The sequence below is a fragment of the Musa acuminata genome, chromosome BXJ3-4 (genome assembly GCF_036884655.1).
Source record: "Musa acuminata AAA Group cultivar baxijiao chromosome BXJ3-4, Cavendish_Baxijiao_AAA, whole genome shotgun sequence".
NCBI classification, from domain to species: domain Eukaryota; kingdom Viridiplantae; phylum Streptophyta; class Magnoliopsida; order Zingiberales; family Musaceae; genus Musa; species Musa acuminata.
In genome coordinates this window covers 44,477,918-44,490,674 of record NC_088352.1, presented here as the reverse complement: position 1 = coordinate 44,490,674, position 12,757 = coordinate 44,477,918, and the positions used below count along the sequence as shown (strand labels likewise).

The 12,757-nt window shown below is 37.4% G+C and overlaps 2 protein-coding genes across 3 annotated transcripts; one reads left to right on the top strand and one right to left on the bottom strand.

The window, feature by feature from the left end:
• The first annotated feature begins 712 nt into the window (after positions 1–712).
• Positions 713–3,533, top strand: LOC135636144 (protein PIN-LIKES 7-like). Its single transcript, XM_065147740.1, has 11 exons — positions 713–835; positions 963–1,399; positions 1,499–1,578; positions 1,643–1,767; positions 1,847–1,968; positions 2,041–2,271; positions 2,437–2,559; positions 2,668–2,768; positions 2,877–2,929; positions 3,019–3,204; positions 3,320–3,533. Exons 2-11 carry the CDS (start codon positions 1,265–1,267, stop codon positions 3,442–3,444), a joined length of 1,281 nt encoding a protein of 426 aa, XP_065003812.1. The 5' UTR covers positions 713–835; positions 963–1,264; the 3' UTR covers positions 3,445–3,533.
• Positions 3,534–3,826: 293 nt separating this feature from the next.
• LOC135636143 (monosaccharide-sensing protein 2-like) lies at positions 3,827–10,106 on the bottom strand. Of its 2 annotated transcripts, XM_065147738.1 has the most exons (7): positions 9,450–10,106; positions 9,156–9,303; positions 8,848–8,969; positions 7,864–8,430; positions 5,647–6,593; positions 4,598–4,785; positions 3,827–4,499 (listed from the first exon to the last, which is right to left on the bottom strand). In XM_065147738.1, the coding sequence occupies exons 3-7, from the start codon at positions 8,924–8,926 to the stop codon at positions 4,064–4,066; spliced, it is 2,217 nt and encodes a 738-aa protein (XP_065003810.1). In that variant the 5' UTR covers positions 8,927–8,969; positions 9,156–9,303; positions 9,450–10,106; the 3' UTR covers positions 3,827–4,063. The 2 variants fall into 2 exon arrangements, with proteins under 2 accessions (XP_065003810.1, XP_065003811.1); XM_065147739.1 differs by lacking the exon at positions 9,450–10,106 and having other exon boundaries at positions 9,156–9,443.
• Between the last annotated feature and the right edge of the window lie 2,651 nt (positions 10,107–12,757).

Sequence of the window (12,757 nt, the reverse complement as noted above, 5' to 3'; positions counted from 1 at the left end):
AAGCAACAACTTTCTTCAGCCTCTTTATTGTAATGGGGCATCTCACAAAAGTGGATTGAAAATGATGCGTGCTTTGCATTATTGCTTTGACCACATACTTTTTCGCAGCCATTATCTATCTACTTTGTCTTTACCTTTTGGCTTTGTATTCTCTTCTTTTCCTCGATAAGTGGCCCCAATGTGGACCATTATTTATGTTCCAGAAAATAACTTACGCCATGCCGAAAATTGAATGGTTTCGATTTCGATTCAAATTATTGATTTTTAATTTTTAATTAAAATAATTTGAAATAAAAAAATTATATTTTAAAAATAAAATAATATATATATTTATTTAATTATCAATCATCAGTTCGAACTAAAATCAATACCGTCGATTCTGGTTCAGATTCGACTGATTTTGATTTCTAAAATTCAAATCATTCGATTTAAGATTAACAAATAAACGAACCTACTAAATCCAGTTCTGATCTGATTCAATTTCAATTTAAATGAACAGAATTAACCAGTGCTAAGTGTTCTTTGTTAGCATCCACTCGCCACTTTATGCATGTCGGCCTTCTCTTTGCCATTAAAATGTGATAAGGTGGCTTAGAAGGTGGGAAAAAATAGAAACGTTGGATCCTCTGGTTTGGGAAATATACCTGCTCACGGTGGGACCCATCAAAAGGGGACCAAGCAGCCTTCGAATCTCCTATTAAAATGGAAGCCAGCAGCTCAGCTCATGAACAAACCCCATCACCTTTCTCTTCTAATCGTGTTGATGATGCCTTGTTCTTTCGTACTGCTCTTTTACTCCTCATTCAAGGCTTCGCCATGACAGGGTAGCTCCCAGGTTTCTCTCTCTCTCTCTCTCTCTCTGAGATTTCATGCAGATAGGCTTCACCAGCTGCTTCATGATACGAGAACCGTATCATCTTCAACTTTGACTCATCAGAACTTTTTGCTTGATACTTCAACAGGTTAAACCCTCGTAATTTCCTTTTGACTTCTAAGATAAAAGAGAGTACATGAAACATACCTTTGATCGACTAAATTAGAGAAAAGTCACTTGAGCTTCAGATCTGCCAGAGAATTATATATTGTCCTTTCTTTCTTCTGCACCACTGGATGCAAACTAGCAGAAAAGCTATCACCTGCAAGAGCTGCAATGATCTGTCATGATGGCACCTTGTTGTTCACGGACAGAACAGCTTTATGAGCAGCAGCATCCAAAACTTGGATCAAGAACAACTTCTTATAGCTCCTCAAGGAAGACAAGAGGATGGAGTTCTGGTCTCTGCTCATGGTGGCTTCCATGCCAGTGCTGCAGGTGCTGCTTGTTGGCCTGCTAGGAGCCTTTCTTGCATCCGGCTACATCAACATCCTTTCTGCTAATGCCCGCAGCGATATCAACAAGGTCAGACAAACCATACCCGTAGCATCAGCCTTCATACAACAACTAAACATACACTTCTCTTTGCTTCGAGCCTCGATGACTTGAACTTGTCCTATACAGATTGTATTCGTCGTCTTCGTTCCAGCCCTAACATTTGCAAGCCTAGCAAAGACTGTTACAGCAAAGGACATCATTTCTTGGTAAGTCTGGTATCGTTCATCCAGGATGAGGTGGCTTCCATTAACACGTTTCTGGGTGCTTAAGGTGGTTTATGCCTGTCAACGTTGGAATCACGTTCTTGGCTGGTGGAATTCTTGGATGGGCTGCAGTGAAGATCTTGAGACCGGAGCGTCACCTTGAAGCCCTCGTCATCGCGAGCTGCTCTGCAGGTAACCATGACCATGGATGATAGCTTCTGATGTCTGTGTGCGGATCTCCATGGTCTTCAGCCTGCATGCACATAAACAGGTAATTTAGGTGCCATGCCCTTGATCATCATCCCAGCAATCTGTGAGGAAGAGGGCAATCCATTTGGGGCTTCCAAGATTTGCCGTGTCCAGGGAATCTCATACGCATCTTTATCGATGGCGGTAAAGTAGAGGCTGTCATTAGATTTGGCACTGCAATATATGTCGATAATACATTTTCACCTGTTCATGCAGCTTGGAAATTTCTTCATATGGACCCATACCTACGGTCTTATAAGAAAATCGATCAGTCATTGTGGCAGGATCCATAAAGATGATGTGCCGACAAACAAGAACAGGAATCCAGAGGTGGTCAGGAAAACTACAATATTTGATCCACGAGATTACAGTGATCAGGAGGAGGCCTTACTTCTGCCATCATCTGAAGATTCAGAACCAAGTGATAGAACTGCAGATCATCATAATGTAAGTGTTATCCTTCGGGTCTACATTTGCACTTTGATCTCGAAAAATGGAATCTTAAATTGAGATGAGAAAGAAAAAACAGTAACCTCGTGGGGTAAAAATGAATAAAAACATGAAATGAAATTTGGTCGATTGAATTAATATTCGCATATATTTGTTGTGAAGGAGATTGAACAAAGAGTATCCAGCAGAAAGCTCAGTGACATAATTGTGCACATATGGGAAAGATCGAAGGGAACTTTTTACCAGATATCGAAGGAACTGTTATCACCACCAACAGTTGCTGCGGTATCTTTTCATCTCCCTGAAGAATAGTTATCAAGTGTTGGACATGAACTAAGAGGATAGAACTTGTTAAGGAAAAGCCTGACTTGCGATAAGCTTGATTCATCTTAGGTAGGTGGCTTTATCGTCGGTGTTGTGCCATGGTTGAAGGCACTCATTGTAGGAGAAACAGCCCCATTACATGTGGTTCAAGATTCAGTGGCATTGCTAGGGTAAGTGATATGTTCTTTTTTCCGAGCTAACTATGCCAATGTTCGATCATATATTTACAAGCAAGATTTCCATTGCTTGTCATTAACATTGGATACGAGGAAGCGCAGGGATGGCACAATACCTTGCACAATTATCATTCTAGGAGGCAATCTGACGGAAGGTTACCATCTACAAGCTTTTTCTTATTTGTCGAGATGGAAGTCAAAATCTAGATTAAACTCAGCATTGTTGTCATGAATACACAAGCAGGACTGCGCAAGTCAACGGTGAGGCCGCTGGTAATCACAGCAATCGTTTGTGTGCGGTATGTCATCCTTCCCCTCTTTGGCATTGCGGTGGTGATGGCTGCAGGGCATGTGGGTTTCCTGCCACCATCGCCACTGTACCGCTACGTGCTGCTTATACAGTTTACAGTGCCCCCTGCCATGAGTATTGGTATGAACATTCTTACTTCCTTCATGAAACACTGTTACTGCTGTCAACCAAATTAAGATTGCTGATGCCTATTTATTACATGCAACTTTATGATGAGGATGGGGATGAATTGCAGGTACAATGACACAATTATTCGATGCATGCCAAGAAGAATGCTCGGTAATATTCCTCTGGACGTACATGCTGGCTGCCTTGGCACTCACAGTTTGGTCGATGATCTTTATGTGGATCCTATCGTAGAATATGGTTCAAGAAACAATGAACAATCTTCTGCACTTCCAAGAACTTCCTTATTCTTTGGAAGGATTTATAAAGGGATTTATTCTTTATGCTTCTAAGTCTATTCCTTCAATATTGCGAATCAAGAGGGAACATATAGAACATATTTGTATCCAACAATAGGCTTCTTAAAGAAGCTTCGACCACATCTGACGTTGATTCGACTTGGAGAGAAATCGGAAGGCTTCTTGAAGAAACTTCGACCACACACACACACACACACGAGACAAAATGTTACACACACACACACACTCAAAATATGACCAAATTTAGTAGTAAAAGATTTGCAGAGATTTAACTGAAACTTCTTGAAAAAGTACCAACTAAATAGGAGACAACATGATGAAGAAAAAGGACGAAAGAAAGCCAAGTAAATGCATATAAATTTTAACATAAATCGAATCCCACCTTGTGCCTTTAGCCAAATCAAGTTCAATCCCTCTTTCATTTCCAAATCATCCCAATCCTATCCTCTCTAACCAGCTCACCGCTTTAACAATTTCGATCTTCTAACTAGCAAAGAAGATGACCTAAAGATTTAATGACAATTGTCATTCCCGTTCGAAATAAGTAAAACACATTAATCAAGTGCAGCTTGTTTTGCGCCGACAGCAAAGAATTCTGTGATGACCTCAAGAGGCATGCCCTTTGTTTCAGGAACTTTCAAGAACACAAATACCAAAGCTAAGGTGCACACGACCGCATATATTCCAAAGACACCAGCAAGGCCGATCATATTCAACAAAACAGGAAGTGTGTATGTGACGATGATGTCTCCGAACCAGAAGGTGAGGGCACAGATGGCAATGCACACGCCACGGACTCGTGTTGGAAAGATCTCCGCGCAAAGGATATTAGGGATTGGGCCAAATCCCATGACGAAGCAGCAGAAGTAGACAACAACACTTACAGTGGAAAGCACAGCATGAACTACTGTGCCCATGTCCACAAGGTTGGCCACAACCAAGACAACCAGTGAAGCTATCAAGACAGGGATTGTGGACAACAAAAGAAACCTGCAAGTTGAAAGATTGGGAATAGGGATTCTTTCTTAACCTATAATGCAACAAAGAAAGAGATGGACGCTGACTTAAGGAAAGAAAAGGTTAAGTACCTTCTTCCGGAGATATCCATAAGCCACATGGCAACACCAATACTAGGAAGCATCAACAAGGTTGTAAGAGCACTAATGAGGATAGATGCTGAAGCCGCACCAATACCAATATTTGCCAGTAAAACTTCAACACCAGCTTGCTCTAGTATCTGAGGGGTGTAGTAGAGAACCCCATTTATGCCAGCAAACTGCAAGAGCAAAGAATTTATATTAGCAATAATATCAACAACAGAATAAAGATGAAATTAATTTACTTCATGGAATAGAACTAATCAATAGGAGTCATAGGCGTAAGAAGCAATAACTCTTGGTTGTAATCTTCAAATTTTGGTTAGAACTCAATGTAAAAAGGATCTTGAAAATATTTTTCAAATCATTTTATATATATATGAAGAAATATACAAGCAAGTTGAATGACTGACAGGTTAATAAATGTTGAGATCAAATGACAAATTTATTTAATGACATTTATACCCAAGTAACCCAAATGGATTAATTTAAGTGACAAGTGATCAGAAATTTGTGAAGATATAAAGGAATGGATATCACATTATGATAATTATTAGACTAATATTTGCCAAATTTTGGCTGACATATAACCTTCACCTTTGTCTTCTATTTCTTATCGTACTTGACGGTAACAAACTTACGACAACAAAGGAAAGTTCTCTTTGTACAATGTCCTTGCTAATGTAGAGAATAAGTAGTAATATAAATCTGTAGCCAAGTCTTCTAAGTTCAAGAAAAACAACATATGGCAATAAATATCATGTTAGTTGAGAAGAAGCTAATGGATGTCTGAAGTTAAACCAGCTTCCTAGGGAACTTTTACAGACAGCTGATGGATATACCCATTAAAGTAGCTGTAAATAATCATAACACGGTTTGGCTCAGGGCTCAAAAGGCAATACAAGAAAATATTAACTAGCGACTTTTTGAAGTGATAGAAAGGAATGACGATTTTGACAAACAATCTGAATGTTTCTACAAAATAAAAAGTCTATGTAAGTCAACATCATCATCTTTATTTTGAATTTAGTAAAACTAACCTGCTGAAGTATTTGGATCCCAACTCCAACTAGTAAAGCATGTTTAACACCTGGTTCAAAAAGATCTGCCCACTTTGGTCCTTTAGCAGCTGCTTCTGAAGGATGAACCATGGCTGGCCCCACTGCGTGCTTATCCATAAGTTCCTTAGAGAAAAGAGCAGGTTGGCTTACTAAAGCAGCAGCTTGAACAAACTCGCTATCTTCAGGAATTTCAACTCCTGGGAGGGAAACAAGGGAACCCTTCCTTGACCCAGGAACACCCTCTTGGTGTAGATAGATTCTTTTGAACCCACCTTCCTTTTTCCCATCTGCATCTTTTCTCTCAGACCATTTCCATGCCAGTTGCCATCCCCCACCAATACCCATACTACTAACTGCCTCTCCTCCATTCTGCAGGAGACTGCTATTTCTCCTCATGCTCATACCGCTTCCATGCCGTGGAGCAATATCCTTCACTTCCATGCCTGTTGTTTGGCGAGAAAGCAAAGGACTATGCAAATTGTCATCAGAATCGCCTCCACCAGCATCAGATGCATAACCATCACCCTCCTGTTGAAGACTCTCCTCATCCCACTGCTCAGTTTTGTGTTGCTGATCTGCCACACTAAACATGCTTCCAAAATTGGGGAACAGTGTGCTTTGCATGCTTCCCATCTCAGGTAGCTTCTCATGGACACTCCCAAATAAGGTAACCACAGGATCCATCAGCAGCACACTTTGCTGTTTTTGCATGCTACCATGGCGAGATACAAGAGCAAGGGAACTTTGTCCCTTTACAGGCCGAGCAACCCATGAAAGGCCTTCTTCAGGACCATACAGTGTGATATGCTCCTTATCAGCAATTGCACCCTGGTCATCAGCAAGCTCATTAGCCGGACCAATTATGTACTCTTCAATGGAAGTCTCACCGCCTACCCCTAAACCCTCAACAAGAAGAGCCAATTCTCCTGTATATTTAAAAAGAAAATAAGGCATATCACATCTTGAAGTTTCTTATATATCCATTCTATTTTACTTGAAGACCAAGATCACAAATTACTGGGCATAAAAATTATCAAATAATAAGCTATTGTGGAATGATAGTGCTATATTTTAAGGGTTTAGCTACTTTATGTTAAAGAATGAATGGGGTATTTTGATGTAGCATAAAGGAAAAAAGGATCAACTTAGTATTATACAAAATATAGAAGATCAAATCAAGAGAGGTTTCAAGAATGTTTAGTCTGGCATGCATTTTGAGGTCTCAGAGAAATACTAGTTTAGAAGATATACCATACCAGTTAGAGTATCTTTCTTCTCTAAGATTCAATTAGACTTAGATTTAACATTTTCAGTAAGGTCATTTACATAAAACAGACTGAAAGGTCATTTCATGATTCTAAACATGTCTAACTCTGAGACATGTTTTGCTGGCCACCAAATTGCATTACATGCAACCTCATATAGCTTGCAAGTACTTTAATCGAACTACATCACAGATAACATGATTGGATAGCATGTATTTACAAATAGGTTTAATCTAGCATATGTTTTCAGGTCTTATAAAAATTTTAGTTCAAAAGGTATATCATACCAATTAATTATCTTTCTTCTCCGGGATTCAAGCAAACTTAGATTGAATCATTTTAGGAAGGGCATTCACAAGAAACAAACTGAAAGTTCATTTCACGATTCCAAACATGTCTAACTCTGAGAGGTTGTTTTGCTGGCCACCAATAGCATTCCTTGTGACCTCATATAGTTTGCAAGTACTTTAATGGAAATTACATCACGGCTAACAAGATTGGATAGCTCAAAGTAATAATTGGATCAATCAAAAGCTTTTTTAAAGTTGAACTGGGTCATTGATTGGATGTGGTAGCTGCCTTGTGCTGCATTCTAACCACATATTAATTGCAGATACTAAGTAGCATGTGATTGACACAAAAATGTCACATGATCACCATGGACATCACACAGCTACACCAAAAAGTTACAACCCAAAACCAGTGCAAAGGTACTGAAATCCTCACGTGCATGTATAAGTTCATATGTGGATGAGAAGGTTTAAAGACAAGAAAAAAGAAATATAGATATAGGCAACGTTAAAGTATTTGAAGAACATATATGCAACATATGTAACCGCTCAAAGCAAAAGTGAATGGTACCAATAAACTAAATAGAGGGTTTTATTAGTCTGCTCAAAATGAATTAGTGTCATTCTGAGGCACCATGTACCTGAGACATCTTCCCTTCCACGCAATCTCTGCAAAACCCGCTTAGCCTCTACCATTCTTCCCTTGCTTACCAGCCACCTTGGAGACTCTGGCAGAAAGAAAACCGTCAATGCAAAATAAAGGAGGGATGGAATAGAGAGAACACCCAGCATCACTCTCCAGTGAGGGTTGTCCATTAGTGACATCCCAAAAACCATACAATACGATAGGAACATTCCTCCAGAGCCACTGAACTGTGGGAGAGTATTCAATAATCCCCTTATCTCTGATGGAGCTGTCTCAGAGATATATACAGGAACAAGTGTGACAGCCAAACCAATCCCAAATCCATCAATAAGCCTTGCCAAGAGTAGGACATAGACATTTGGCGACCACAGCATCACTAGACCACTAAGAAAATAGAGAACTGATGAGATGATTAGCATGGGACGCCTGCCAACCCAGTCTGATACTGCTCCAGAGAATGTTGTGATAATAGTAGCCCCAATAAGTGACATAGCAACTATTAGTCCTTCTATGGTAGGCTCAGATTCCAATTTAAATTCCTTCTTGATGTACAGAACAGCACCTGAAGAAATTCAATAAAAAAGATTTTAATTTCAGTGAGTTCATATAATGAACTTAGGAACTGAGATAACTAATAGTTACAAGATTATTCATGGATGTCTAATATGTGGTGTGCTATAACAAATCATGCTCAAGTTGCGATATTATTATTTATATGAGCAATAAAGTCCTTCGAGAATAGGAGAAGGAAAAACACTGGATCATTCACAAAAATAGCAAGAGCAAGAAACATTAACAATAGAGAATGGTTAAGTTGTGTAGCCTGACTCTAGGAATTTAAAAATAGTACATAAAAGATGAACATAATATTAATTTCAGCTCTAATCTCTATGAATCAAGCAAAAATTTATCGAATAAAATACTTGCTGATAGTGATCGACAGACAAGTACAAGAAATAGTCACAACTACAAGTTTTACCTGCAATGGTGGCATTATCCCACCCCTGCAACAAGTTACCGATTGAGGCAGCTATGGCGACAAGAACAGCACCCTGCATCTTCTTATACACGACTAGCACCTCTTAAAAAAAATTAGGGAGCCTGCAACAGAAGGTATCAGATCAGATTTATTTGCGTAAACCAACAAAAAGCTAAATCTTCAGTAGATTATGCAGTTACTGTAAATCTTAGGGACTCATCAGAAAATAGATATCGTAACTTCCTGAGCTAAAATAAACAAGAACAAATAACTTCAAGAACAAATCAGAATTCCATGAATCTTCATACCTTGGAAGACAAACCAAGATCTGTTGATGGATGGGCCAAAGATTCAAAGATGGAAAAGACGGTGGCCACGACAAGCCACTTCCACGAGTGAGCCCCCAGGAGTGGCACCAGATCGGGAGGAGGAAAGGACGATGGCTCCTCGGGAACCCTAGGACAGATTAGATGCGCTCATTAGAGGTGGTCTTCGCGTGGGGACAGTGTTCACAGAACGGAAAGCATATACTTCTTTGGTGGCGGAATAGAAAAACCAAAGGAAACAAAGGTGAACAACAGTCAGGGTGGAGACAACAGTACCCCTCCTCACAACCCGACACTTGGGAGTTTTCACCAGACGCACTGCCTCCTCTTCTATCTTGGAATTGGAAGCCTATCTCTCTGCAGACTGAGATCTGTGGAAGTATTCAGGGATAAAGAATTCGAAGAAGGCCAATGCAGTGGCCTCTTGGGGATTGTTCCGCGGAGAAACCCGCCAAGATCTCAACTTTCCGCCAGAAAACAGTGAAACCGACCCTTCAAGCGCAAGAAAACACTCCAAGATCGGATCTTCGAGCTGCAAACGGCAGATGCCTCCGTCTCTGACGACTAGGAGATTCCGGACTCCAGAAACTCCAAATGGCAGTGGGAAGATCTCGTCGGCCTATCTGCCTGCTCGGAAGAGCCGAAAATGAAAGGAACGATCAGAAAGGGAGCACGACTGCTTCTTCCAGCGACAGCCGGCACCAATCTGTCAGAATTGGATTCCTTCGGCTCCTCGACTCCAATAATAATGAATGTGAGGAAGGCCTGCCACGCCTGGCTATAGGTACTCTTTCGAACCCTTAACAAGGGAAAGAAGAAGGAAGCAGCTCCTTCAGATCAACATGGCGTAAGTGGGAAAAAGTGATGGACAGCAAAACGAGAGAGATTTGGCGGTCGAAGAAGACGGTGGAGGCACTCGATATCTTCCTCCTTTTATCCTTATTTTTCGATTTCTTAGGGTTACCATGTGATTCATATTTATTATAATCGTCTATCTTATTTATAAAAATAATTAATTTCCTTACTTTTTTTTTCAAAATTTTCAAACCATTATCTTCTATTTTAAAAATCTTAAAAGTATCATCCCTCAAAAATAATTTACAGTATTTTTCTAGCTCAAATTCCAAAAAAATTTCACCAACTGTATATAATATTTTTAAAAAATATTATATAGTATTTTTGTTTCAAAAAAACTATGATATCAAAAATACTATATAGTGTTTTTAAAGAATAATATATTGTATTTTATGGATTAAAAACTAACTCATAAAATATTATAAACAACTGACCCAAAAAATAATATTTTTAAGGGTTTTTTTTAAAATATTAGAAATAGGAAATGATGGTTTGAAAATTTTGAAAAAGGGATATCATTTGAGAAAAAACTCAAAAATAAAGTATTTTCCCAAAGAATCACTCATATTTATAAAAAATAAATCTATCATTCAACAAATTTGATTGAATTCAAATATTGTCTTTACAACATTAATTTTTTTATCAGAAAAAAAATCACATTTACCTATGTTCATAAATGATTAAAAAGTTTCTTTACCACAAGATTCGTCGATACTCATAAAATATATACGAATATCAATAATTTAATATGAAATGATAACATATAAATTTATTATGAAACTAATATATCATAAAAATAATGATAATTTTTATACGGTAAACAAAATCATATGTCAAGACATCTCCATAAAATATAGAATAGTCAAACAACAAAAATGTATATTACACCCAATAATATATTTTCCAATAGCAGATGAAAAAATCATTTAACCATCCTATCTAATGGCTTGTTAATTCTCAAAGGAAATAAATCTATCTGCCCTCGATAGAAATACATAGTCAACTATGATCATTCATTAACCATCATGTCTAACGACTCACTAATCCCGAAAGAAAATCACCTTATTTGCCCTTGGTTAAGATACGTACTCAACTATAATTATTCATTTACATATCTATTCATTCATGCATATATCTAAGAAGCAATATGATAAACTATTATTAGAGATCTTGAGGTAGACTATACTATATCCATTAGTGATATACTAAACTACGATGGACGTATAACTTCTTTCACAAGTTGCAGTTCAAACGTGAACCACTTACTATAGTTATATATATTAGTAACAATCATATCAATATTATTATTTTAATATAAAAATAAAAAATTACTAATAATTTTTAAATAATACATTCATATAAAAATTTTAAGTATATTAAATAATAAAGATACAAGACATCAATCTCTTAATAATCCTCGATTAACATGACCTAATTGGAATGATCCAATTAATTTAAACCAAACTCAATTTAAACTAAATAGAACTAACCTTAAATATTTATAAAACTAATGTGGAATCATTATATATTGGTCTAATTTAGACCAATTGTATGATTTAATTAACTAGTAAATTTAAACTAATAAAGGGTGAGAAAATTGGACTATGTCATATAGTGTTAGCTCAGACCAAACCAATACACATGAGTTTTGGATGGGTTACACACACGGCATATGTTTGTCCTAGATAGTAGATTAGGTTAAGTACAATGAGTTAGGTAGAGGGGCGACAATGTGTCCAGGATGTATAATTACGTAGGCCTAACTTTACAAGCTGAGCTAAGTCTTACTCATGAGTCGTGTCACACTTGGCTTGCGAGTTAGTTCATGTTAACCACATGGGATAGGTCATGTCTAATAATACGAGTTAGATCGTGCTTGATCACATGGGCGGAGTCATTTTGGTCACATTGGCTGAGTTATAGCCGGTCATGATCGTATCATGTTTGGTCACATAAACTAAACTATACTTCACCATATAAATAATAATTTATTTATTTTTATTTTACTTTCACAAATAAAAATATAAGTAATAATTATTTATTATATTTCATATATAAAAATAATTTCAAATAATTTATTTTTAAAAATTATATCATCCGTTAGGAAGTAAATTAATTAATAATCTAATTGATTGATAAAAGTTTTAACTTATCAACATGATTAAGAAAATCAATTTCAATCTTTTTAATCACACTAAATAAATAGACAATAATAATTTAAATAAAAAATATTATATTATACTATTTATGAAATTTTGACTTATATTAAGAGAGAAAAATCATCGGTGGTTAGAATCACCTGTATGTAAGTAGGACTGCACGATTTGGATTCATTATCGATGTAGCAAAACATAGTCACGTGAGGATCCATGTGGGAGAGTGAGGCCAATCATGATGTAGGTCAGATGCATGAGATGTGTTTGCGTTCTCTCTCATGTGCCACTGATTCCAAAGAAAAGAAACCAATTCATCATTAACTCAAACATCAAATGGTTCGTAATAATCTGACTGACATTATGAACTATGTATGATGATGGAGAAAGTCCAACGAAAGCTCATTAACCCTACTTTATCCAATGTATGCAATGCCAACATCGAGTTTTGCTCATAGAAAACAAGACCAAAACACTTAACCATTTCTTGATTTTTTTGCTTGGCTTATAAGTTGCATCATTATGGGGTCGAACATTGCTGGAATTTGTACGGTTGTGGTTTGGAAGCGAATTCAA

Coding starts and splice junctions, on each gene's coding strand:
- LOC135636144 (XM_065147740.1), top strand. CDS start 1,265: ATGGAGTTCTGGTCTCTGCTCATGGTGGCTTCCATGCCAGTGCTGCAG. Junction 2,560..2,667: donor CACCACCAACAGTTGCTGCG/GTATCTTTTCAT, acceptor GATTCATCTTAG/GTAGGTGGCTTTATCGTCGG. Junction 3,205..3,319: donor GCCCCCTGCCATGAGTATTG/GTATGAACATTC, acceptor GATGAATTGCAG/GTACAATGACACAATTATTC.
- LOC135636143 (XM_065147738.1), bottom strand. CDS start 8,926: ATGCAGGGTGCTGTTCTTGTCGCCATAGCTGCCTCAATCGGTAACTTG. Junction 8,431..8,847: donor GGATAATGCCACCATTGCAG/GTAAAACTTGTA, acceptor GAATTTCTTCAG/GTGCTGTTCTGTACATCAAG. Junction 4,786..5,646: donor GGATCCAAATACTTCAGCAG/GTTAGTTTTACT, acceptor TTGCTCTTGCAG/TTTGCTGGCATAAATGGGGT.